The sequence below is a fragment of the Hippocampus guttulatus genome, chromosome 7 (assembly GCF_054856545.1).
Source record: "Hippocampus guttulatus isolate MCC_2025c chromosome 7, RoL_Hgut_1.0, whole genome shotgun sequence".
Taxonomy (NCBI): Eukaryota; Metazoa; Chordata; class Actinopteri; order Syngnathiformes; family Syngnathidae; genus Hippocampus; species Hippocampus guttulatus.
This window is the reverse complement of record NC_141267.1, coordinates 15,046,277-15,071,299: the sequence shown is the minus strand read 5'-3', so window position 1 is coordinate 15,071,299 and position 25,023 is coordinate 15,046,277. Positions and strand designations below refer to the sequence as shown.

Genomic DNA, 25,023 nt, shown 5'->3' with positions numbered 1-25,023 from the left:
TTTGGATTTCACAATCTTTATTCCTTTTACAATACAACCCGGTTTCTTCTTGCACTACATTCTCAGTACTGTATCGTCCATCTGTCCATTTTTAACTTTTTTTTTGTGGCGCTTCTCCTCATTTGGGTTGTAGGTGAGCTCCTGGCTGAGCTAGAAGTGGGACACACCCTGGACTGGTCACCAGTCAATCATAGGGCACGTTAAAAACAAGCGTTAGCACTGCCATCCACACCTATGGACAATTTCGAGTCTTCTTTAGTGTTATGTAATATGCTTCGGATCAGTAGCTTGCTCAAGGACACTTCGACAAGGTCGCAATGGCCAGGTATCGAACCTCCGACCTCTGGGTTGGGGAGACGACCACTCCACCACTGAGCCATGCCACATATTTGGAATCAGCGCAAAAAAAAATAAAAAATCATCTACCAAAGCCTGCTTGCATCTGATTAAATCATTTCGGAAAAAAAACGCTTTCCAGTGTAATTTTAAGCACCCAAAAATAGGTTCCACCAAAGCATTATTTGGGCATGAACAAAAACACAACTGACCTGAAAAAAAAAACGTTGCTTAAAATAAAATGCTTTGAAAGTCTCCAGATACAGTACGCAAAGTGAACAAAATGAAAAGTGTCATCATCATCATTGGGGGGAAAGAAATCATTATTGGCGCAGAATAATGAATTCCAGTGTAAGGGGAATTAATAAGAGTCCCTATCAGATCCGAGGGATTCCATTTTCTACTGTCATTAGGCAGTAATGGCGCAGCGGGCATTAGGAAGAGCTGAATGGAATGTCCCATTCCATTGAGAGACAGCAAGAGCTTGGACACAAATCGGTGGCATCCGATGAACCTCTATTGGGGCTTTGAGGGCACGGTTGAGCCGCCACTCAAAGCCCAGAGCACTTGGCCGTTGATCCAAACTGTTTTTACATTGCACACGCTATGACGGCGGGTCCACTTTAGCCCTTGGCTCATTTTTAATATGCTTTAATGATTGTTTTATATGTTGACAGCTCATAAGAATGGATGAAATGAACTGCAAAATGCATTTTTGGGGGATTAAGGGTCCAAAAAATAATAATAATTGGGGCTCTGTTTTCTTGCCCAGTGCAAGTCTGGCATGAGTCACAGCCTAAATCGACACAGGGGTGGATTAGATTAAGTTTTGGTATTTTGTTTTTGGGGGGTAACAACTATGCCCTGTAATTGGCTGGCAACCAGTCCTGGCTGTACTCTACTTCTTGCCCAAAGTCAGATTGGATTAAGAACTGCACTGGCTTTTGTTGATTGCCAAAGTGCCTTGATGAGTGCACCAATTTCGGAGTTAGGAGCGATTGTTCAGTCAACATTTTGCTTTGTTGCGTGCCAAAACTTTATGATACGATCGAACTTCGAATACGACGCTTCTCGATGCAGCACAGAACTATTTGTCAGTCTACCATCGTACATTTGAGCCTAGACGACTGAGCTGTGTTATGGATGCTAATGACACACGTATCTACTATAGCACGGTGTTTAAAGTTAGCGTTGTGAATCAGAAACTCAGACGCAAGTTCCCGTTCGTATTCTAGTCCTCAGTCAAACAAAATGGATACAAGGATATTGAGGCATACAGTGCATTGTGAACTTACCATACGCAAAGGAGGCAAATGTGGGTGGGTGTGCTTATGCTACGCTATCATTCTGTGCATTTAGTTTTATATCTGTGAGTAGAAACAACTCAATGCAAAAGTGTCTAAAGTTACATACTGTCTCAGAGTCGACTTCCGCCAGTCATTGCATACGTTCACGCTGTCCTGCTGGCGCACCTCCGTTTCCTCATATTCCTCATGTCAAGCCCCTTGTGAACTCCAAAAAGGCTTTCGGTATGATCACAAATTCGAGGATAACCGGGATCGTACTTTGATGTGCTCCGCCTCTGGAAGGCTCGCGATGGAGTCCTTTTTGGGTCGTACCAAGTCCCCGATGGGTGTTCCCACAGCGAAACCTCCTCCCGTCCCGAAGGCCCCCACTGAAAGCTGGTGGGGTAGCACAATCCGATGCGGTATCGCACTGCAGACACTTGCGTGACCCGACGGGGTCTGAATTGGTCCAATGGAAGTGGAGGAGACCCGCGTGGAAGGGGGTGGACTCGGGGCTCCCGGGTGCATTCCCTCGTGCGGCAACAAGGGCTGAGAGGCCGACAGAGCCCTGGTGTCTTGGTTGAGACTCCCCATTGGCAAGGAATGTGTGCTCTTATGCATGCTGTGTCGCTGCTGGACCAAAGACAGTTGGGAGCCGGTCGCGGGACCAGCCAGCATGCTGGATCCATAAGGGAATGACCGGGGGCTCTGGACAGTGGGACTGGACATGACTGCCGCAAAGGCACCTGAAGCAAGGAGCTGTGACTGCAACGGTGAGCCAGGGGTAGATACATTTTGCAACACCTGGAATCTCCTCACCATCCTGGGAGACTGCAATGTCCCACCCCCCACCGAGTTCCCTTGCATGGGTGGGCAAAGGCTCATGGCTACAGCCTGCTGCAAGGTGGCGACAGCGGAACTTTGCGCCTGTTGAGAGGAACCCGGCGGAGTAAAAACCCCGGTGCGCAGCGGCGGCGTTACAGACGGGGGCTGCGGTCGCGGCACGTCCACCTGTTGAACCATCTCCCGATCGTATTTGACGATCTCCTGGATCATCTCGTTCTCGCGGTTGTTGAACACGCCGGAGTTGAGGTCGTGCTGAACTTTGTGCATCAGGATGGAATTCTTCTTGCCTAAAATGAGAAAGAAAATGGGGTTGTGTTGTTGCTATGGTAACGGTGGCCCTCATGGGGAGCCCGGTTCAAGACCGTCGACCCACAACATCCCGCAGACAAACGGCTGCGGTGTCCTTGAACGTGAAAAACAAACAAAGAGGATTCTTCTCCCCTAAACGTCAAAGGAAATTTGACCGACTCAGCTTCTCATTTGTCATCTGTTGTTCAGGCATCGTTGATGCCATACTCGGTGTGCTTCCTTTTGAAATATCTCCAAAGCAACACAAAGTAACAGATTACAAACGAAATGCGAGAAATATTTTTGAATGACAGGAAGTATACGAGACGTAATATTTGACATTTTACTCACCAGCGCTGAGGATATGAGGCGATGAAATCCAAAGTCCGCGTGTTTGTGTTTATGTGGCGGTTGACGTTTTGACAGCTGTATGGATCCTCAATAAGTATTCATGCTCAGGGATGATTGATTGTGAAATCTTTGAAGCGTGCCGTACGCTTTGAAACCAGATGCTGATATTGGAATACTGTTAATGCGTGGAGATGCATTGATTGGGTCATTATTTTCAAGTCTGTTCAGATTATGTATTCATGGTGCAGCTGCTGTTTGATCCCCCCCCCACACACACATACACACACAAACAAACAAACAAACAAACACACACAACAGAAGGCACTTTGGGTGATTATCATCCACCGAGTGCATAGGGCAAATGTTTTTGGTTGATTAGCGCTTTAAACACACCCCGCTAAATTCGCAAGCTGACCGGCGGGCTGCTTGTGTGTAGAATGTGGCTGCTATGGCAACAGATGGGAGGTGAGAGGAGCTGGGACGTTTTGCAAATATATAAAGGCGAGCTGACTCGTGAAAGGGAGCATCGAGGGTATTTCTGAACATGGCTATGACTGTCAATCTTCTCCCAAAGTCGCTCCAATGGAACGATTTAAAGCAGTGGTCCCCAACCCCTGGGCCGCAGACCGGCACTGGTCCGTGGGTCATTTGGTACCGGGCCGCACAGAAAGAAAAAATAATTTACCTTACTTCTGTCTTATTTATTTCGGAATCTGAAAGATGTTTTTATTTTGAAAAATTACCGGATTCTCTATTCCATCCGTTGACAGTACGTCACTCTTGGGCACGCTTCTCGGTCAAGTGATAGGTTAGCGCTAAAATGAAACCCAGGAGCTAGCAAAATGAGTAAAAACGTCTTTGGAAAGTTTCTTTGGGAAGGGGAAAAGGCCCAGCCAGGAGACAAAAGAGAAGCCTATGACTTTCAAGATAAAGAAGGCTACATTTAATGGTATCAGGAGTCCTACTTGAAATATGGTTTTATCTCAACGGGATATTCCCACGCACCAAGCCCACTCTGCATAATAGGCAGAGATGGCGAGTCGTATTTTTCATGCACTTTGTACTTGCAGTGTACCTTCTTTCGAAGGCACGTTTAAACGTTACCATAGCGACCAGAGAGCGTTGCTGCCAGATAGGACGTTCCGCGCGTCATGATTCGTGTTTATTATTATGTTTAGAAAATACCACCGTTTTCATGAAAATATTGCCTGACATTAAACTGGTCCATGGGGGAAAAAAAGGTTGAGGATCGTTGAGTTTAAAGCACACGGCCGGGAACTGACAGCCTGTGGGCCATACGTGGCCTCCAAGAACATTTTATCTGGCCTGCCATGATATTCTAAAAACGATATAACTATATGTACATATATACACATACACACCCAAATTTATCCATGCTAGTTTAAATGAATGAGAAAAAGGTGTGAGATGTGCTAAGAGGGTGTTTCAGTGTAGCGACACGTCTCCAGTGAGAAGAAATCAAACTCGACTGCGAATACATTTTCAGGCTCCCTTCATGACACATCTTCGTCGCTATTCATTACAGCAATCAGTCAGTGTCGCCGTTCCTTTCCTCTCGTGAATGACCCCCGGGCTTTTGTGAACAAGACACAGTTCCCAACCTGTGTCTTCATCATACCAGGGAACCAAAATCTTTCGGGATGAATTTTTCAGACGGTTTCCGACAACAATTATGACTCCCCTTTGAAACTGTGTAAGCACAAGCTGCTAAGTAGATCACAAAAGTAGTCCTGTACGGGTAAAAAGGGTAAGTGGCTTCCTACCCTTTCGCAGTCCCAAAGACAGGCGACATCAGTCATCCAATCACATGGACTCACCTATCCTGTCCAGCCTGTCGATGGCGACCGTCTCAAAGGCGCGCCTCATCATTGGATACTCCTCCAAGACCTCGTTGAAGTTGTCCACAGAGAGCGAGTACAGGCGGCAGTACGTGTCCGACCGCACGCTGGCTGTCCGTCGACCGCGGGTCAGCAGACAGATCTCTGCGGAAGAGAGGGAAAATAAATGGACACTTGCACTTCCGGATTCTGTTGTTGTTTTTTCTTCCCAGAATAAAATCTTTTCACATTCACACACATATTTAAACACCAATGGGATTTGAGGCGGCGCTATGCTACAGATGCAACTGTTGTGAAAGCGCAATACAATGTATTGTATTGTACCGTAGATTGTGGTATATTTGGGCCATTCCATTTAATACCACCCGAAAAAAAACAGAAAAATTTAACCAAGCAGATTTTGATTGTATTGCAACTTTCTGTAGTTGTTGATAGTGACGGCACAACACATCCATCCATTTTCTGAACCGCTTTATCCTCACAAAGTCGCGGGGGCGGGGGGGGGGGGGGGTGCTGGAGCCGATCCCAGCCGTCTTCGGCCAGTAGGCGGGGTACAACCTGAACCGGTTGCCAGCCAATCGCAGGGCACACAGAACCGAACACCCGCCCACGCTCACACTCACACCTAGGGACAATTTTTTGAATGTTCAATCAGCCTGCCAGGCATGTTTTTGGAATGTGGGAGGAAACCTGAGTACCCGGAGAAAACCCACGCAGGCCCAGGGAGAACATGCAAACTCCACACAGGAAGGCCGGAACTGGAATCGAACCTCTGCACTGTGAAATTGATGCGCTAACCACTCGCCCACTGGGCCGCCTTCGCACAACTCAAAATCTCAAATTTTAGGTCAATCGGAGTAGGAATTTGGGAGCTATGGCCCCCTGAATTTTAATAATTTTGTCAAAAAGGGGCATGGACGCCTTTCCTTTGAACCCTTACTGTACATCTCAGGAACTACTGGGTCAATTTGTTTTTTTACTTCGACCCGCTGACTGTGAGAGGCGTCAGGCTGACAGGCTGCCTTAATGGAGCACACGCTATATTTGGAAGCGGGCCCGCTAAGCTCCATTACGTTCACTTTTTTTTTCTTCTGTCTTTCTGCATCTTCTTCTTCTCTGACCCGTCGTCTTGACAACCACGTGCCCGAATATCGTCGAGAGTGTCCATGTGCGCACTCATGAAAAGTGGGCGAGACATGACAAATGACCGCGTCATCATCATCATCATCATCACTATTGTGTTGCTCCAATGGGCTGCACCTGCATTACGCATCATGCTGACGGGGCTGTTTTTTTTTCTTCTTCTTCTGTGTCAGGAAGTAACCAAGTACAAATACTTTCTGACAGGAGTTTAACCCTTTCATGCAACAATAATGATAACCTGTAACCTGATAACATGATAAGCTGTCCACTGTCGTGACCGATGTCCCTGAAAGGGATAATCACTACATTTACCATTACCAGTCTTTTTTTTTCTTTTGAAACACAAGTATCTTCTAGTTTAGTACAGTGCAAGTAGTTTTGCCACCTCTGTATAGAACGCCGTCTGATATCTGTATCTTTATCTGATATCTGCACTATGCAGCTTAAAGCACTGTACTAGTATGCTCTTTGTCCTGACTAGTGGGCTCTTTGTACACTCCTAAATTCCTCTACCATATGATATTTCTGCACAGCCGTAGGACAACGTTGGCATACTAGGAGGTGTACTCCATGTTACCCGTGAGACAAAACTGTCAACTACAGTTTTGCCTTATTCATAAAAAAATTAATTAATAAATAAAATGAAATAAAATAAATACATTTTTTGTCGTCTTACTCGTGCCAACAAGAGCATACCACCTTTAGGTCAACGTACTAGTATGGCATACGTGTGACTGTCTTGATAGTACGTCGTAAAATTTAAAAAAACGTATGTCTTGAAATGTTATTTACTTTTTGTCTGTTTTTAATAAATGTGTTGGTTTTTTTTATGTCTTGAATTTGTAAATGGTCATATTTTTGTTGGTTCGGTACCTCAAACAAGGTTAAGAACCACTGTAGTATGTTCTTTGTCCTCACTTGTAAGATTCAGTGTGTGTGTGTGTCGAACTACGAGTACGCAGGGTTTGACTGCAGTTTTAAGTTGTAATATCAGCATTCATCACTAGATGGCAAAGATGGCTTGGTTTATCTTATACTGTCTTATTCCGTCACGTCAAGTTGGCCTAATAATTTTTGTGCGGATTTGCAATGACATTCAGGACAAACATTGAACTTCAATATTTTATATATATATATATATATATATATATATATATATACTGTATATACAGTATATACTGTGTGTATATATATATATATATATATATATATACATATACAGAGAGAGAGAGAGAGCGAGAGAGAGAGTGTGTGTGCACTAGTACAAGGACCTTAAGATGGATGTGGAATAAATGTTGAAAGGGTTTTTCCCATCGCGGCGCTTACCTCCAAAATAGGATCCGTCGACAAGCTTCATGCCCACGCTGCCTTTGGTGAGGACGGTGACCACGCCGTGCTGGATGAAGTACATCTTTTTCCCGATCGTCCCCTCGCGCACCACGTAGTCGGCCGGCTGGAAGACCTCGAAGCGCAGCTTGGTCAGCATGGCCGTCACGAAGTTGGGGTCGGCGTTGGCGAACAGCGGCATGGAGGCCACAAGCTTACGGCAGTTGAAGTTGACAATTTCCTGACCGGGATGACGACGTCCCGTTAAAATGAGCAGACTTCTGATAGTATGCCTTTATTTTCACAAATAACCACTTTATTATATGACTCACTTAGTATGAAATAACATCTCCATATGTTATTAAGATTTTTTTGTTGTTTACTGTAATATCACAACTTTATTCTGTTCTGATTTTTTTTCTTGGTAAAAACAAAATATTTTTTATCTCAGAATTTTAAATTGTGTCTATTTCTCATAATATTGCAACATTTTTCTTTTTTGACGATATTCTCTAAAATTACATTTCCCCTTCAAAATACAGTAGTAAGCCTTTATCCTTATTCCAACATCACACCATTATCATCATGAAATGACAATTTTTTTTCTCATAATTCTGAATTTATTGCCGTTAAAATTGTACAATTCTATTCTCATAAGCGAGGCCTTGATTCTTGTTTGCACGGTTCCGCAGGGTAATTGATGAAGTATGCTAAACAAACAACATCCACCAGAGGTTTCATATTTATCTTTCCTCTATTTTCTCTTTTATATTACTTCAGATACTTGAGTGAGTAAAGGTTATAATAATATGCCCCACTTCAGTTTAATTTATTGTATTATGCACATACGTAATATAATACTAATTTCAGCCTTATTATAAATTTAGACGAATATTTTAAATTACATTTTTTTAATCCTACAAACAAAAAAAAACCCGATTATAAATACTGACCCTTTACTTGCACTTACTACTATTTTTAAGGAGACTTAATTAACAAGAGACGCCAAAGGTGACTGTCTGCGTAACTGTATCAATATTCAAGCAGCACGACAGCAAAGACTGACTAATGGGATTCAGTGTGTGTGTGTGTGCGTGTGTGTGTGTGTGTGTGCGTGTGTCAGCTACCTCTCTGAGAGGCTCATTAAGCTCCTCCAGGATGCTCTCCTCATCAAACATCTTGCCCTGGTATCTGTGCTCGTAGTAGTCGTGGATCTTCTGCCGGAAGTCTGCCGGCAGCTTGTGAAACGACATGTACTGCTCCACTTGTTTATACTGAACGCCACGGAGAGGAAGATAAGAAGGGGGTGAGGTTGGGGGTTTTGGGGGTGAGAGGAGAGGCGCACACGTTTGTCCACATTTATGTCACATTGACGAGCAGAGGTCTACGTAAAAAAGAAGTGCTTCATGATATTCAGGCGAGAAGCGCGGATCCACACGAGAAGCACGTGGCCCGTTTATTTCTCCAGGCAATCAGCTGAAACGTGACACCTGCTGTTCGAAGACGCTGAATCGTATCGTTTTTTGTTTTTTTGTGTGTGTGTGGGTTTTTTTTTTATCACGACCACATAATGTTGCTGTGAACGGCTGTTTCGATTGTATGATTGCTACTGTAAACAATAAACAATTGGGAAACTCCAAGCGAGTTGATGTCTTGTCACAAAGAGAAGAGATTGTACACCGCAGAGAGACGCTACGTTAAAACGCTGCGCCATACAAATCTTGCGACTAAAAATTCTAGGACTTCTGTCCGACTTATACTATCCATCCATCCATTTTCCCAACCGCTTTATCCTCACTAGGGTCGCGGGGGGGTGCTGGAGCCTATCTCAGCTGTCTTCGGGCAGTAGGCGGGGGACACCCTGAATCGGTTACGAACCAATCGCAAGGCACACAGAGACGAACAACCATCCACGCCCACACTCACACCTAGGGGCAATTTAGAGTGTACAATCAGCCTGCCATGTTTTTTTTTTTTGAATGTGGGAGGAAACCGGAGTACCCGGAGAAAACCCACGCAGACCCGGGGAGACCATGCAAACTCCACACAGGGAGGCCGGAGCTGGAATTGAACCTCTGCACTGTGAAGTCGACGTGCTAACCACTGGACTATCGGGCCGCCCACTTCTACTATGAACTATACATTTACCACTATACTGATATACTATTGAATGTGTATTGACTCATAATTGCATCAATATAGCTTGCTCATATGCTTTATTCAGATGGAATAAATTGTGTCTCTGAAATATTAAATACTTTGACCAGATTCCCCCAGGCACTTTTGTTCTTCTTTTTTTTTTTTTTTTTTAAATGACTAAAGGCATGCCTTTCTCAATGATTCCACGTCCAAAATTAATGAATAAATAAAAGGAGGCAAAGGCAAGGGCGTGCGCAAATAAAAGAGTATGTCATGTTTGCCTCCGCAGAAAGTCGACCTTGATGTATTCATGGAATGTGGCGAATGCAAACACAATGTCTCTTGATGCTTCGATGGAAGCTTCTTGGCAGTGGAATGACGGCGTGTCCGCCACCGGACAAAGATTTTAATGATTCCCCATCCACGGACATCATAGCTACAACGACATATGCATTATCACCATCCTGTAATGAAAAGAAGAAGAATCATGATGTGTGTAAAATGAATGCATCCATATGTTTTGTGTATGGAAATAATGGGAAATATGGACGAAATTGTCCCTCTTATTTTTATGCATAGTGGTCGCTACAGTGGACAATGGAAATACGTCTCGACATCCTGGCATTTGAACAAGGGATGTGCATTCTTTTTATTTCCCCTTTTCATTCCATCTCAATTCTTGTTATGAAATAGCAAATATAATTCTACAAAGATAGAAGAAAATAATTGGCCTGCTGACCTGTGCCTGATGCGTTTTGTTTTTTTAAACAAATAGAGGTCTTGTGACAATCAAAACAAAACAATCCCCTAAAGATTTAAGAGTCTCAGGAAGAAAATAATGTCTGGTAGAATTCAAAAAAGTACCATGTGCGCACAGGCCACCTTTTTTTTTTTTTTTTTTCACGGGCTGACACTTTTCAAAATCAGTCAGGCTGAAGATTGCTCGATAATTGAGACCAGGAGACTGTTGACGAGAAACCTCTTGGAGCTTTAAAATGTAACGCAAGGACTTCGTCGAGAGTGTGCGCACGCTGACGTGCCTGTGTGTGTGTGTGTGTGTGCGTGTGTGTCACGCAGCGTGAGTCATGGCTCTGTGGAACCAACTGTCAATTGGATTGAGGGGTATTTTCCAAGGAAAGGGTCAGGGGACACGGCATCAACAACCACTCACGCATCAAATCTTCCTTGCGGCTTCTCGCTTCTTGTTGAACTGCATGAAAGTCCACCGTTCACTTCAAATATCGTGAATTTTAGGAAAAATATGAACCCTGTCATGCACCCCGTAACCTGGTAACATGGTAAACATTAGTCTTGGTATACTGCATCAGGATATACTTTGCATTTTGTGTGAAAGTACTTGAAAACAAAAATAATTTTTTTAAATTAATTAATAACTCATTTTAAAAATAAACAACAACAAAAAACATCAGGTGGCACAAAATTACCCCTAGCTTTAACAGAATATTATTAGCATTGAAAAAATATATATTTTTAAATTATATTCAGGTGGCACTGTTGCACGAACATACCTTTGTGTTATTTTAAATTAAAGAAAAAAAGTTATATTGTTGAACAAATTTGTTAGAAATGAACCCTTTCAGGGACAGCGGTTACTACAGAGAGCAGCTGATCATGTTATTAGGTTACAGGGTGCATGTAAGGGTTAAAATTCAAGGCCGCTGTCCAATACAAGCGCCACAGTGGGATAAGCCAGGCGGCCCTTATTCGATGTTTGCAGCCTGGGGAGTCAGAGTGTGTGACACTCTCAATTAAAGCCAAATGACAGTTCGCTCGCGCCCGCCGCCTCTTTTAAGAAGTTGTTGTCATTGGAAGTTTTATTGACTTTGTGATTTCCGCGGCATTAGTTTGAGATTAGCGGCCGCGTCACTCAAAAGTCAACCGGGCTCCGAGAGTTGGTGTAGCGTAAAAGTCCACGTTAAAGAAATCTATGCGTCACGTGTGCGACCAAGGGGTTGCATTTAATTGCGCTTACTCTGATTGACACATTTTTCCTGGTGCTTGAGGGTTGGGGGCTGTGGGGGAAGGGAGGGGGGATTTCAGTTCCAAGAAAAAAAAAAATCCAATTTTGGGTAGCCTTGCATTGCCCGTCTACTAGACGGGGGTCTAAAATGTTCGCTTTCTCGAATGCAGCTTGATGACAAGGTGTCTCTGGTACCCGATGGCCTCAATGATTGAAAATGTGATTAGCAGCGTTCTCCCTTTTTGAGTCAAGGTCTAGTGACTGTGTACTCATCACTGTTGGTCTCGTGGGGGGTGATCACATGCTCCCCATCACTGCACCATAAAAAGGGGGTGGGGGGGGGGGTACAGTTACATAATAGTCAATGTCCCATTTCCATGTGTCACCTCCGCGGGCAGATGGTTGCGTCGCTAGACACTCAAGGGCGAATTAACGAAGGAGGTGTGGCGGGGATGCGAGGACTGAAGATGAAGATGTGGAGGAAGACAAGACGAAGGCAGCGCTCACCCCCATGTGAAGGGAGGACCACAAAGTCATTGTGGTCAAATGTGACCCGCTGGCCATTCCTCTCCACCCTACCACTATGTTGTGTGGTATGCTCAATAATCAAACAGGTGTTGCCACATTTTTTTGTTTCAATTCAAATGGGCACTGCAATGCTCCTTCAGGTGTTTTGCGTGATTTGGCAAACTGGCGGCAGGATAACATAAACATATTAGCACATGAAGAGGAATTTCACAATTGACTCAGTAAGCTACAGAAATGCCCCTTTTTTTGCAAAGGATAAATAAAATATGCCTGAGAGTACTGTCGTATGGTCCGTCTAAATGTGTTGCTCCACCGTTTGTGTTCAAATAGCCATTCATTAGCACATCTTTGGTGTTTTGCATTACATTATGCTGAGATTTTTAAAAATGTTTTTATTACTGTACATAATTTTCCACTTATTTTAGGAATATTCACTTTTGATGTGGATCTGGATAAAAGTTCATTTTAACAAACTTTGTAAAGTTTGATTTTTCTTTTTCCTTATTTGATTTCCAGAAACATTTGTCAATTGACATTGTTTATGTTCTTATCTATGAGCCTCCAGGGTGGCCATCTCGCACCATGTTACTAAATTGCTCGTGGACGAAAAAAAAAAGGAAATTGACGGTTGTAGAAGTTACTGACAGAAGACAGATACTACAGTAAAGCAGCCAGCAGACTATTTACCCAATTATGCCTTCCATACTCAGTTTAAAAACACTGTTTTGAGAACTTTGCCTGCAGCCCAACCATAAATCAATTCCTCTGACATGGTGCAGCAATATATATCTGATACATTTGTGGGCATTGCAGCTACTTTGAAGAGAATGTCATGCTTGACCACATCTGGTAATTCTAGGTAAACAACGCTGCACCATCGGGTCTTCAAAGGACACAACAGGACACCTTCCACCTCAGTCCAATTATACTAGTTGACATTTAAAAAAAATAAAAAGATGTAAAGTAGCTAGGACCAAACAAATGAACACAAACAGGCGGGCCAGCATACATTACACCCCCCAGGGGTAAGAGTGACACTGTGGGAGTCTGCAAATAGCAACAAGTTGGAGCTGAGTTCATTAGCAAACAAGACCAAAAGACATTACAAACAAACAAAAAAACAGGACACCAAGGAGACAATTCTAAATACGGCACTTTAGTCAGACTGAAAAATCATGAGTTGCTTAGCCACTTTACAAAAAGTTTGAACCAATTATCACGCAGAGCGGGCTTTTTATTGATCTATTTTTTACTTTAGCCTCCTCTGCTGGATGTGGTCAGGACATTGGGGCTCTAAAAATAACATCGAGTTGGAAGTCAGTTCACAAATAAGATGCAGATGAGAATGAAGCCATCCCCAAGTTACTGTAGCTAAGATGGAAAATCGTACAGCACGCACTAAAATGAACTAGCTGCAGCCCGAAGAAAACCTCTCAGCAAACGTTTCAAGCTGAGACCACCGTCAAATAATATCGGCTGACAATATTTTTAAGCGGTGACGTGCAGTGAGGTTCATGACTGGTGAGGCACTGACTCCTATGGCGTCGGACATAAAAATAAGAGGTAGAAGATCAGCCTGTTTTTCAATTTTGACCTTCATTGAAATATACATTTCAAATGAGGTAAAAATGTAATGGTATTGTTTTGTGTTTTTTGTTATTGTAAAGTGTCCTTGGGTGTCTTGAAAGGCGCTTATAAATAAAATCTATTATTATATTATTATTAATGTACGTTTTTTTTTTACTTTTTTTTTTTTTTAGGAGAACGGCCAGCAGGGGGTGGCATTTTAGACCCCCGTCTAGTAGATGGGCTACCCAAAATAATAAACTTAAAAAGAGAACTATTGGTGCTTCCCACTGTTATTGTAAAAATGAATAAATAAATAAATATGGCCGCAGCATACAGAGATCAATCTCAGCTCAATGTTGGCCCGACAAGTCCGACACGAGACAAAGCCCCGAGATGTGTACAAGATGTTTGTGTCAGCATGAACGTGCAATTAGGCAGCATCTGTTTCAGGATTTTAAAAGGGTTGCAAAACAACGCAACCAGGGGCCAAAAAGGGGCACCTTGCCTGGCTCGAGCTCAGCTTTGATCAACGTTAGTGGTGACGAGACAGGCTGAGGCTCTGCGATTGGCAGATACGAGCGTAGAAATAATGGAACACTTTCCTTTCAAAGAGTGCTGGAATTAAGGGACAAAATTATTGAAGTCCTTTTTAAAAGCGACGATATTAGTGGAGCCTTTGTGGAGATTCAATGAGCTTTGCAGGTCTTACAAAAACGGGTCACCAAAGTTGACACAAAAATGTGGCACAGGACCTTTGAATTGATCACATTTTCTAGGTTCATTTCAGTGGCGACATTCAATTGAAATGATTTGTTTGGTCAGTTCTGAACACACAAAATCATTTGGAATTCAGAAGAACCAAATCTCAGCAAAGAATGTAACACGTTTGTGTAGACAAAAAGCTACTTTGGGCAAAGCGTCTGAATTTCTTAAAACTTGTGGTTGAATAGCCAACTAGAGAATGGAAAAAAAATTCTGGTGAAAGAAGAGTCTATTCTTTCATTTGGGAGATTCAATGTTTAAAAAAATAATTAACTGAACGCTCTATTCTACAGTATTGGAAAATCTGTCAAAATGCTCTCAAATTGCTGTCACTCTTGCGCTGTGATCTAAAATATGAAGGAAATTGAGAAACACCAAAAATGAAATTACTCCCACCCCGTAAAAAAAAAAAAAAAGAAAAAAAAAAGGACATCCTTACCTTCTCCTGGTACTGGCGCCTGGAAGAGTCGAGAGACTGGATGAGAGCAGTGGCGTGGCCGATGAACATGGCATAGCAAGTGGCCCCTACGATCATACTGAGCATGGTGAGCCAAATGTCCGACATGCTCTCGGGGGCTTGGCGTCCGTAGCCGATGCACAACATGTGACTCATGGCCTTGAAGAGGGCGAAGGAGTAGAGCTCGCTCCACGTGTCATTCTGGAAGAGAACCGAGGGGCCAATCAACCTACTTCGGATGGAATTGAAAGACATCTTGAACATCGATCACCATCACGGCTTAGCATTTGCGAATTTGCGTATCTGATTTTCTTTGGGGTTTTTTGGAGTGGGGGGGGGGGGGGTTGCTACTTTTGTGTTCAGGCCGAAGCCATGTCTAATATATAATGATTGCTGTAGCGTCATCTGGTAGCATCGTGGTGCCACACCATGATGGACTGAAGCCACCAGTAGCTGTATATCACCTGAAAAATAGTGGGAGGGGCTAAAGAGAGATACTATCCATGAACATAATTTAGGCTATCCTTTCTGAGGTCTTAACACACTTTTATCCACCAAAAGTTTCTAATTTCATTTTTGGAAGGCACCACAAGAGATACTGTTGTCCGCCAGACTAAGTTGTTGGAGGAAATGCATTTGCATGTTCCAGGAAGTGAGATTTTCAAGGGTACTATCACTGTGAGCATTTGGTGATTGTTTGGTTGGAGAAGCTAATCATCCTCATCATCATCATCATCACCCATGATCAAATGCAGCTTTGTCTCGAAGAGGAAGAGCGGGAAGAAGCGCCTCGTTAGAGGCGAGCCCGCATCTGCCTGCTCTAGTTTGCTTCGGCTGGTGCGAGATGTCCCCAGTCGTGGGTTCATTACAGAAAAGGAAAGGCCTCCGCTGGCACTACTCATCCTGACATTGTCCAAACATCTGCGGTTCACACACCTTTATAGTATGGACCAATTACAGAGAGCAATAGCCGCTACAGAGCCAATTAATTCAACATTGGGGGACTCCAGGTGGGGTAACAACTGTGGTTGTCTTTTGTTGTTGTTGTTGTTGTTTTTTTAAGCTGTGATCGCACGCCCACGACCGTCATGACAATAAAGCGGATTCAAATAACGGAGGGATGGCTGCTCTCTAAATAAAACTGAATCGAGTTGTGCTGTTATTTAACTTTTAGCACCGTTTTCCAAAGTTATTATGGAATGCCAGCACAATAAATTAATGTATTTAATGAATGAGCACGGACAATAGGGCCATATATCACCTTCGGTATGAGTTTCGTTTCTTTGATGGATTCGGTGCTTTTCCTTTGGGAGCGGGGTGTGCATAATAAAATTAAGGGGCTTGTGTTCATCGTGGTGGCCGTTTTCTTTAGAGTGAACGGCTAATTTGCCACTTACATGCATTTGCAGATAATATATTTAGATGGCGGCACAATGAGAGGATGAGACGTCAATGATGTATGATAGGGGGTCATTATACAAGTGTGTGCGTGTGCGCCTGTGTGTGCGCGCGCGTGTGTGACAGTGTGCAGAGCGTCCCTGACATCCAAAAGCAACAACAGAGAGCTTATCTTGCTTGGCAGAGCTCCATTTAGACTTTTAATATGTTAAGTAACACAAAAGCACCTGCGAGCTATGTTCAGATCCATTCTTTAAAAAGTGCTTTGTTTCTAATACTCCAACATGTCCGACAACCGCATGATAAATGGCGGGGGAAGAATCGATTAACAAAATCCTTTCCGTCGTGCTTATTATAAGTGACATGAGTCAATGGATTCCAACACAATCCAGAACAAAATACGTGTTTAGTTTAGTTTCAAGCGGTCTGAAATTCAAATGAATTGGCTTATTTACACAACGCAAACAGTCCTTTCAGTTCAATCTGAAAAGTTCTTAGAAAGGACATACAAACTCCATAAAGGACAGAGCTGGGATTTGAACCGACAACCTATGAACTCCGAGGCAGATGTGCTACATGAAGTATTTCAAGTTGAACTAAATTAATGACATATCAGTTTCAGCTCAAATATCCGAATATTTGATGATTCTTCCTTTTTTTTTTTTATCATCCGGTGTTTATTGCTTTCTATCTATCTCTGAATAACTTCAGGAAGTAGCAGAGATTGACTGTTGACCAGTCCAGGTTGTACCTTGTCTCTCTTCAAAACTCCATTGCGATGGACTCCAGCTCAGCCACAGTGAGCACAAACGCAACAGAAAATGGATTGATGGATGTACGGACATATCAAAGAACACATACCGGTATCGGCACTTCAATGAGGGTTGCAGTCTTAATTGGCCCATCTGCTGTTTATTAGTAATTGCACGAATGGAAGATTTTTATTTTTTATTTATTTTTGCAAAGAACAGGGGCGGGTCTTTGAATGCCGCCATGACATTGAGAACGAGGCCAAACAAAAAGAGCACAAATGCAAACCTCCACCAAGGCCAAACAATCCAAATTTGGATCATCACCAAATTGAACACTTTGATGGATATAGACTGAGAAATTCATCAACGTGGTGGAAATGGTGTAGAAAGTGCAAATGTTATCCAAAGTGCGGTATTATGGCGCGACTGAGAGCCAAGTCATTTTTGAGGCGGTACTTGGTACATGTAAAAAGTTTTGAGAGCCACTGTCCCAAGTGAAACTGACTCCAAGTCCTCAAGTTGAAAAACATTCTGCGCAAGGAGAGGAAACAAATTTGGGGAGATCAGGCTCAAATGTACACCTTAACAGCATGAAAGTGCCTACAAAGTGAGGCGAGTTGACTAGAACGCCCTCAAAACTGTTTATTTGGTCTAATTGGAATAACGACTTAGAAACAAAGCCAACATCTGAATGTTGGAAGCGACAAAAAGTTGGCACGCAAATGATGACAAGCGAGACTTATCTCTCACCGCCAACCAGCAACACTTTCCAACTCTATCAAGGAGCACAATGTGCGTTTAGTTGGGGACAAATGCGCGTTTATGTTATCAAGAGTACCGTAATTCCAAAATATGGGGCCTCAACGCAAACAAGAGAAGCATTGCCAGATGAGGATCATTGTCAATCAAACGGTGCTGATCTTTTTGTTGTTCATTGACTTTCTGATCTGCATATTTAGCCAACATTACCACTTCAAAAATAAAAACTGCACATCTTTACTGCCATCAAGCTCAAATGAGAAGTGAGAAGTCATGTTTGACTTGACGGCGAGTGAACACAAATGACACTGTGTGCATGCCTGGTACCAAATGTTCCAGTGAGTGTTGCTGAAAATTAAATATTATAAAAAGCATCCTAATGAGGATTTTGGATGGGCTGTGCTTCCCGCTGATGATCTGAGGGAGCTCGTTAACTGCCAGAATCTCTCCTCGTTGGACGCGTTGCAAAATTCTGTGCGGCGAGGCTCATTTCAACTCCGCGACAGTCATTATTTCTGCCATTTTCTCAGAGACGTGCATCAAAAGTACTCGCAGGAGGTGGACCTCAAAGCATCAAATGCCTTCGTAATGACGATCTGTTGTTTATTGGAGCAGTAACGCTGCAATTTGGAGGGTCTTTCTACAAGGAAAGAGTTATGACGCCGGTTCTACTCTGAATGGAGATGAAACGGGACGAAAAGTGCAATTACAGTGACCAATTACGATTATTGATGGACAAAATTATGATGATTCTGTAGAATCCAAAATAAACCAAAAAAAACCCTCAAACATGTTACGTTCCCCTTCATCTGGCGATGAGCGTGGGTCTGAAACGTAGGTGGCCAAAATATGCCTAATTCAAATTCAACTGCACTAATAAACTAACCACCAGAGGGTGCTGCAACTGCACAGATAGAAAATAACCTGCCACTTTGAACTGGTGAGCTGCATTTTATATCATGACATATCGCGATATCGCCCTTATCGTAACATTACGAATCGATATTGCATGTAAAATGTGTATAATAGGTAGAAAACGGATGTGCAAACAAAATTTGTCGCCATTGAGAGCATGAACATCAAACAACATCAGTGAGGAAGTCTCAGAGTCTTCAAAAGAAATGTTGACAATGAAGTAAATGCCAAGGTTATATGAGTTTAGAATTTTTTGCTACAGTTACTTTTTACTTTGTTGTGAGTTTTGTTTTGTAAATATTTAGTTTTTGTTTCTAATACTAATAAAGTAAAAAATAAAGTTTTAACAGATTTTTGGAGCATATATTTTAACATATTATAACATATATATATATATATATATATATATATATATATTGTTTTTATTTATTTCATTTAGGAAAATGTATTTCAATTTTAGTTTCAACAATTTCATTCATTTTTTTTGCAAAACTTAATCATCTTGGTAGATATAAATTTAACGACAGTGACTATGTACTTACCACCATCTTGTTGAGGGAAACCCAGCAATCGGAGGGAAAGTCCTGCAGCATGGGCACCAGAAACTGCAGGCAGCCATCCCAGTGACACAGCAGCAGCATCATGCCGATCAGGTTGAATATCCGCATCACGGCACTGGCCAGGTCATACGTCATGTGGAAGATCTGGCGGGAGGAAGTCCATTATTCCTTTTGGGTTACTTGTCAGGACTTGACGAACTTCATAGCGATGTCATTTGCTGCCGCAGTTGATCACGTTAATGTGACGAATAACCATATTTTGGGTAAAATTAGATCATGGGTTACGATTACATATGATTTTATTTATTTATTTATTTATTTATTTTGCGTGGGCGGTATGAAGAGGGATTCTGTTCATATAGAAAATCTGTGTCAATTAATTAATTCATTCATTACAATGCGCAAATAAAATGTCCATTGATTACGTTGAAAAAGTATCCAAGTGCAAAAATAAAATGAAAAAATTATTAAAACTAAATTAATTAACTCAAGGTTGGGCACAAAAAACATTGTGTTGTGTTGCCAAAGTTAAAATCAATTAAAAATTAAAACAAAGCACACCAACTGAGTGAAATTGTGGATTTGTTTTTGAAAATGAGAAATCGAACTGAAAATTATATTTTTGGGTGTGAAAATAAACGTATAATCAATGAAATCTATGATACAAAGGTGAGGTTTGTTCGAACCCAATTTTTTGTCATCATTGTGTCTGTAAATTGCCCCCTTCATTAATACGGATCCCCCCCCGGTGAAATGTTTTTGTCGGGTGGACACCCGCCTGGTCACCTACCCCACCTTGCACGCTCCTGATTCTCAAAATACAAATATTTATTTTTACTACCTTTACTTTTGCAGTTAATATACATTACACAGGTAACATGGCATCTTACAGTCCGTGTACGTTCACTGGACTCAATATTCTTTTTTTTGGCATCTTTTACATAACGCCACCTAGTGGTCAGGCTGACACATAACATAAAAGGCATCACGGGCTCCATTTTGGTCAAATGTGAGCAAGATTGTTAGAAAACGATGCAGCTGGATGTCAAAATTTCAGGAATGACAGGTTGTGACTTGAACTTCTATTTTGAGACAGCGATGCTTCTTACAATTTCAAGGTCCAATGGCAAAAAGGAGACCCGAGCGGCATTCCCTTTACATGATTCATGCAACTCTTTCACAAATGGACCCCGCCCCACCTCGACTCCCCTCATGATACTCGAGCAGAAAGTGGTCGCGTGTCCATGACACACTGCACTCTGGGTCATAATATACGACCAGCCAACATACACACACGATTGCAATCGGCTGCTATCACGCTTTTACTAAAATACGAGCCGCTTCCCGACCACGAACGCACAATCGTTTACGTGGAACGGAGAGTGCAAAAATAACATTGCGTAATGAGCCACATGCTGCTTCACCAAGTCTCAAGACACTTGTGTTGCCTGTTCACATGCTTGTTTTGGAAAATTTCCAACAACAATCACTTTCACTTACACACACACACACACACACACACACATTCCCTCAGTCTGTCCTAAAACAAAAGCATCCTCGTGCCAGCGAGTGAAGAGCTTCTATGAAAAGAGCTTCCTGCCTCAGGAAATTGTTCCGCTTCTTCCTGGCAATGCCTATCGCTGTCTCTGAACACGCACACACACACACACACACACACACACCTTACCTCTCTGAAAAAATATGCAATAATACATCAGCGACCACCCAATCTTCAGTGGTGATCAGAAATCTAGAATTGGTTTCTTGCTTAACTTGGTTTTATTGCGGAACAATGATGCCCCCCACCCCCCACTCCCCGCAAAATATGTTTTGTTATTCCCCTAGTATCATGACATGTTTTACATAATTGTTGCCAAACTACTCCGAGCTGATGTGAGCTGATGTGATGCATGTACTAAGTGCGGTTCACGTAGTTGTTTGTATGCGACGGAGACAGTAATTAGGCTTCTCCCCAAGCTCAAATTACCGCTTGGTAATTAAAAGGCTGTGTGGTTGTTTTCAGTGATTCACAGCAGCTCAGTTATCTTGAAAAAGAAAGGATGGAATTTATGTTTAACATGCGTGCACAAATACAAACAGTGCACTGAGGTTAACTGTGTTTATGTAGCAGAGTAATGTGTGTGTGTGTGTGTGTGTGTGTGTGTGTGTGTGTGTGTGTGTGTGTGTGTGTGTGGAAAAAAAAGAAATATTTTGGAGGCAAAGTTGATCAAAACAAGTCTGATAATGCGGTTGCACAAGTGTGCACCCCCTCTTATAAATGGGGATGTGCCAATGCACAGGATCAACCAATCATATTCAAACTTTTTCATGAATGCAACCATTTGACTTCTGCTTATTCCCAAATGATGTTGTTCTGATGTTCTAGAAGACTTTTACGCCCACTGAAGCTTCTACTTTTCCAATGACTTGATGTCACGGGCGGGCTTTGACAATAACATGATGTACATATTCACACGACGTAGATGTTAATTCGTCTGAGAGACAATCTTTGGTTGGTACTGCTGATTTAGCAGTTGTAATGGGAACATGCTGCTTACATGTGATCATCTAATAGTGTTTTTGTCGTTAGACGTGGTGCAGCAGCATGTGGCTCATTGTCCCAAGGTTATTTTTGAAGTCCCGGTTCCAAGTAACTGTCAACAATCGTATGCTCGGGATCACGAAGCAGCTCATGTTAAGTACAGTATAAGTGACATCAGCTGCCGTGTTGGTCACAAGACCTTGCGCACTGCATTCCTGAATATACGGGTAATAGTATAGCTTTACTGCAATTTTTTTCAGTCAAAATGCCAAATTTTTTTCTCAGAATTTTTTTTCCTTTTTCAATCCAAATGATTGTTGTAAATTTTTGAGAGGGGAAAAAAAAAGATAAAATAAGAAAAGCGAAGAAGATAATGATGGGGGTTTTAATACTGCAATCCAATTCATTGTGCTGTTCCACTTTGGCTACCAGGAGTCAGTTTAATACAGGCATGCAGTGCTTCTTGTATTGCTACTCTGACTCGGGAAGATGTTATGATATTTGTCTTTTTTTTTTTGTCGAGTACAAAGAACATATGCCTGCTGTGTGTATTGATACATTGACTGTTTACATGTGTTGCTCCACTGTCTGTATTCAAAAAGTCATCTCCTGTGCACGAGTTCTTTTTGGCATGAAATAAAACAACGTACGTGCTTTCCTATAGTTTATAACATTAATAAGGAAAAATCCTGGATTGCGATATTGACGGGTGCTCGATAGTACTTTTATTTTTTTTTCAAACCGAAACAAGCGCGTTCCTACCTCCTCCCACTGGTGGATGTAACGGATGAGTCTAGAGAGCCGGAGCAGGCGGAGCAGGCTGAGGATTTTGGTGAAGCGCACGATACGCAGCGCCCGCGCCGTCTTGTACACTTCAGAGTCGATGCCCTTCTCCACGATGAGGAAAATGTAATCCACCGGGATGGAGGAGACAAAGTCCACCACGAACCAGCTCTGCAGGTACTTCTTCTTGATCTTGTTGGGGTCCAGGATGATCTCGGTGTTGTCCTCGAACACGATGCCCGTGCGGAAGTTGAGCACCAGGTCCATGAGGAAGAAGGTGTCGGATACCACGTTGAAGATGATCCACGGCGTGGTGGTCTCATCCTTGAAGAAGGTGATGCCCACGGGGATGATGATGAGGTTGCCCACCATGAACAGCAGCATGGTGAAGTCCCAGTAGAACCTAGACCAAGGACAGGAATGTCACTCTCAATCATACACAATCTTGCAACTCTAAAGTGGTACGGTTTGGAGTGCAACCAAGACGCTGTGGGAAAATATTGAGACAAAATAAGAATAAATACATGATAAATCATAAATAGAAAACAGTTCAAAATGTCACCGTGCATGATCTTCAGCTCGGTGAGCAAGTCTACGTGTGTGTTTGGCTTTTTCTTGGGCTTTTTGCCATCACAGAAGGGTACCACTGATGACAACCAATGAGGGAAAGTGTGATAATAAGCATAGAACCAGAACTCAATGCTAATTCCTAAAGGCTCAATATGAACAATGCAATTCATTAAATGACAAAGGCTTTACCCATTTAACTAGGATCAATAATATGCCGCTAAGTGGCAAGTACGGTAGTTTCATTTGATTTTTGTTTTATTTTACAGTAGTAAACATTGCACTCAATCTTATACCATTGCCTCTTTAGATTTATAATGGAGACAGTTTGACTCTGTGAGAGATTAAAAAGATGGAAAAATAAAATGGAGAGATGGCTGGATTGATGGATGGGGTAATTGATAGAGAGCTAGGTGGGGAGATGGATTGAATGTATGGATGGCAGAGAAATGGTTGGATGGACAGATGAGTAGAGGTGGCTAAATAAGCAATAGTGATGGATCTGTGATATATGGTGTAGAGGTTGCTCGATGAATGGATAAAAAGTTGATCTGATGGACGGACAGAGTGATGGGTGCAAATGATGATGGCGAGAGATAGATGGTCTCTTGAATATAGCTGTCCTCAGTCCTGAAACTTTTAAACCACTCCACTACTATCTGAATATGTTGTTGTGATTGTCTTTATATTCATGTGGTGTCGAAGTTTGGTTCAGTATCAGCGTTGCCACTTGCTCCCTGCAGCTCAACTCCTATACCTGAAGTCGCTGTACGGATGTATGATCCAGTTGCCCGCCGACTTGACCCTCTCCTGCTCTTTCTCGACCGCCTTCTGACTGCCGAACATCCGCAGGGAGAATTTGTTGACCCCGGGCTGCAACATGGAGCTGAACTGCCGCTGCATGTACGTCTGGCTCCGGTTGGACTCGCCAGCGTCGGCCATGATCAAGGAGCCGTCCTCCGCCGACACCGCCTTCGCGGACGACTTCCTGGACAGCTGAGCCGAGGTGTGCCCTCTACCGCCGGGCGCGTGGGAGAAAGACACCCGGGAGTCTTTCTTCTCCGAACCCGCGGCGCTCTTGACCTCGGCGCCGGGTCCCTCTGCCCCCGCGGGGCCATCCATGCTCGCAGCCTTCCCGCCCTCGGCCGCTTCTACTCCCCCATCGGAGTGCTTCTCTTGTCGGGATATGAGTGAGGACAGGCTCCCCGAGCTGGTGGGCTCCCTTCGACAGTCTCCGTTCTTGTTGCATATCATACCGCCGGCTTGGCGTCCTAGCGCGGTAGACTCCGGTGCCACCGAGTCCCGCGCATCCCTCTGGAAGAGTCGAGCCGAAGCTGCGCCGACGATGTCGTGAGGTTCCGAGGGCTCGTCGTGAAGGAGCAAGAGCTCGTTGTTGTTGGACTTTTTGGCGGCCCCGCCTCCTCCCGGCAAGCGTCTCTTCATGGTGCAGGTGCCTCCTCCAAGTCGAACATCCTCGGAAGCTTGAGAGGGGCGCGCCCGGTTGAGGGGAAACTGGACTCCTCCTCTCCCATCACTGGGACACACGCGCGCGCACACAACGCACTCTCTTCAACTCACACAGGCCAACACACTGAAACACAAGCACGCGTACAAGCACGCAGTCACTCAAACCCATTCACAAAACAACGCGACGCACACGCTTCCTCAAACATACTCGCACGCAAATACATTACTGGCACGTACACACAGAAAACTACACGCATAGTGGCAGAGTAACACTTTCAACACACAAAACACGCATACAACAAATTTGTGTGTTAACTACACTTAGAGTCGCGCTCGAAAAAAAAATCCACACATTCAGGTCCACTCCACCCCTCACTTTTTTTTTAACATGTCAGGAGAAACCTTCCCA

General features: G+C 43.2%; 1 protein-coding gene across 1 annotated transcript; it reads right to left on the bottom strand.

Annotated features, from left to right (window-relative positions):
• Positions 1 to 24,689, bottom strand: hcn2b (hyperpolarization activated cyclic nucleotide-gated potassium channel 2b). The gene is made up of 8 exons (XM_086116209.1): positions 23,905 to 24,689; positions 22,560 to 22,983; positions 19,238 to 19,399; positions 14,854 to 15,072; positions 8,563 to 8,709; positions 7,436 to 7,676; positions 4,946 to 5,110; positions 1 to 2,755 (listed from the first exon to the last, which is right to left on the bottom strand). Exons 1-8 carry the CDS (start codon positions 24,588 to 24,590, stop codon positions 1,872 to 1,874), a joined length of 2,928 nt encoding a protein of 975 aa, XP_085972335.1. The 5' UTR covers positions 24,591 to 24,689; the 3' UTR covers positions 1 to 1,871.
• Positions 24,690 to 25,023: the final 334 nt, after the last annotated feature.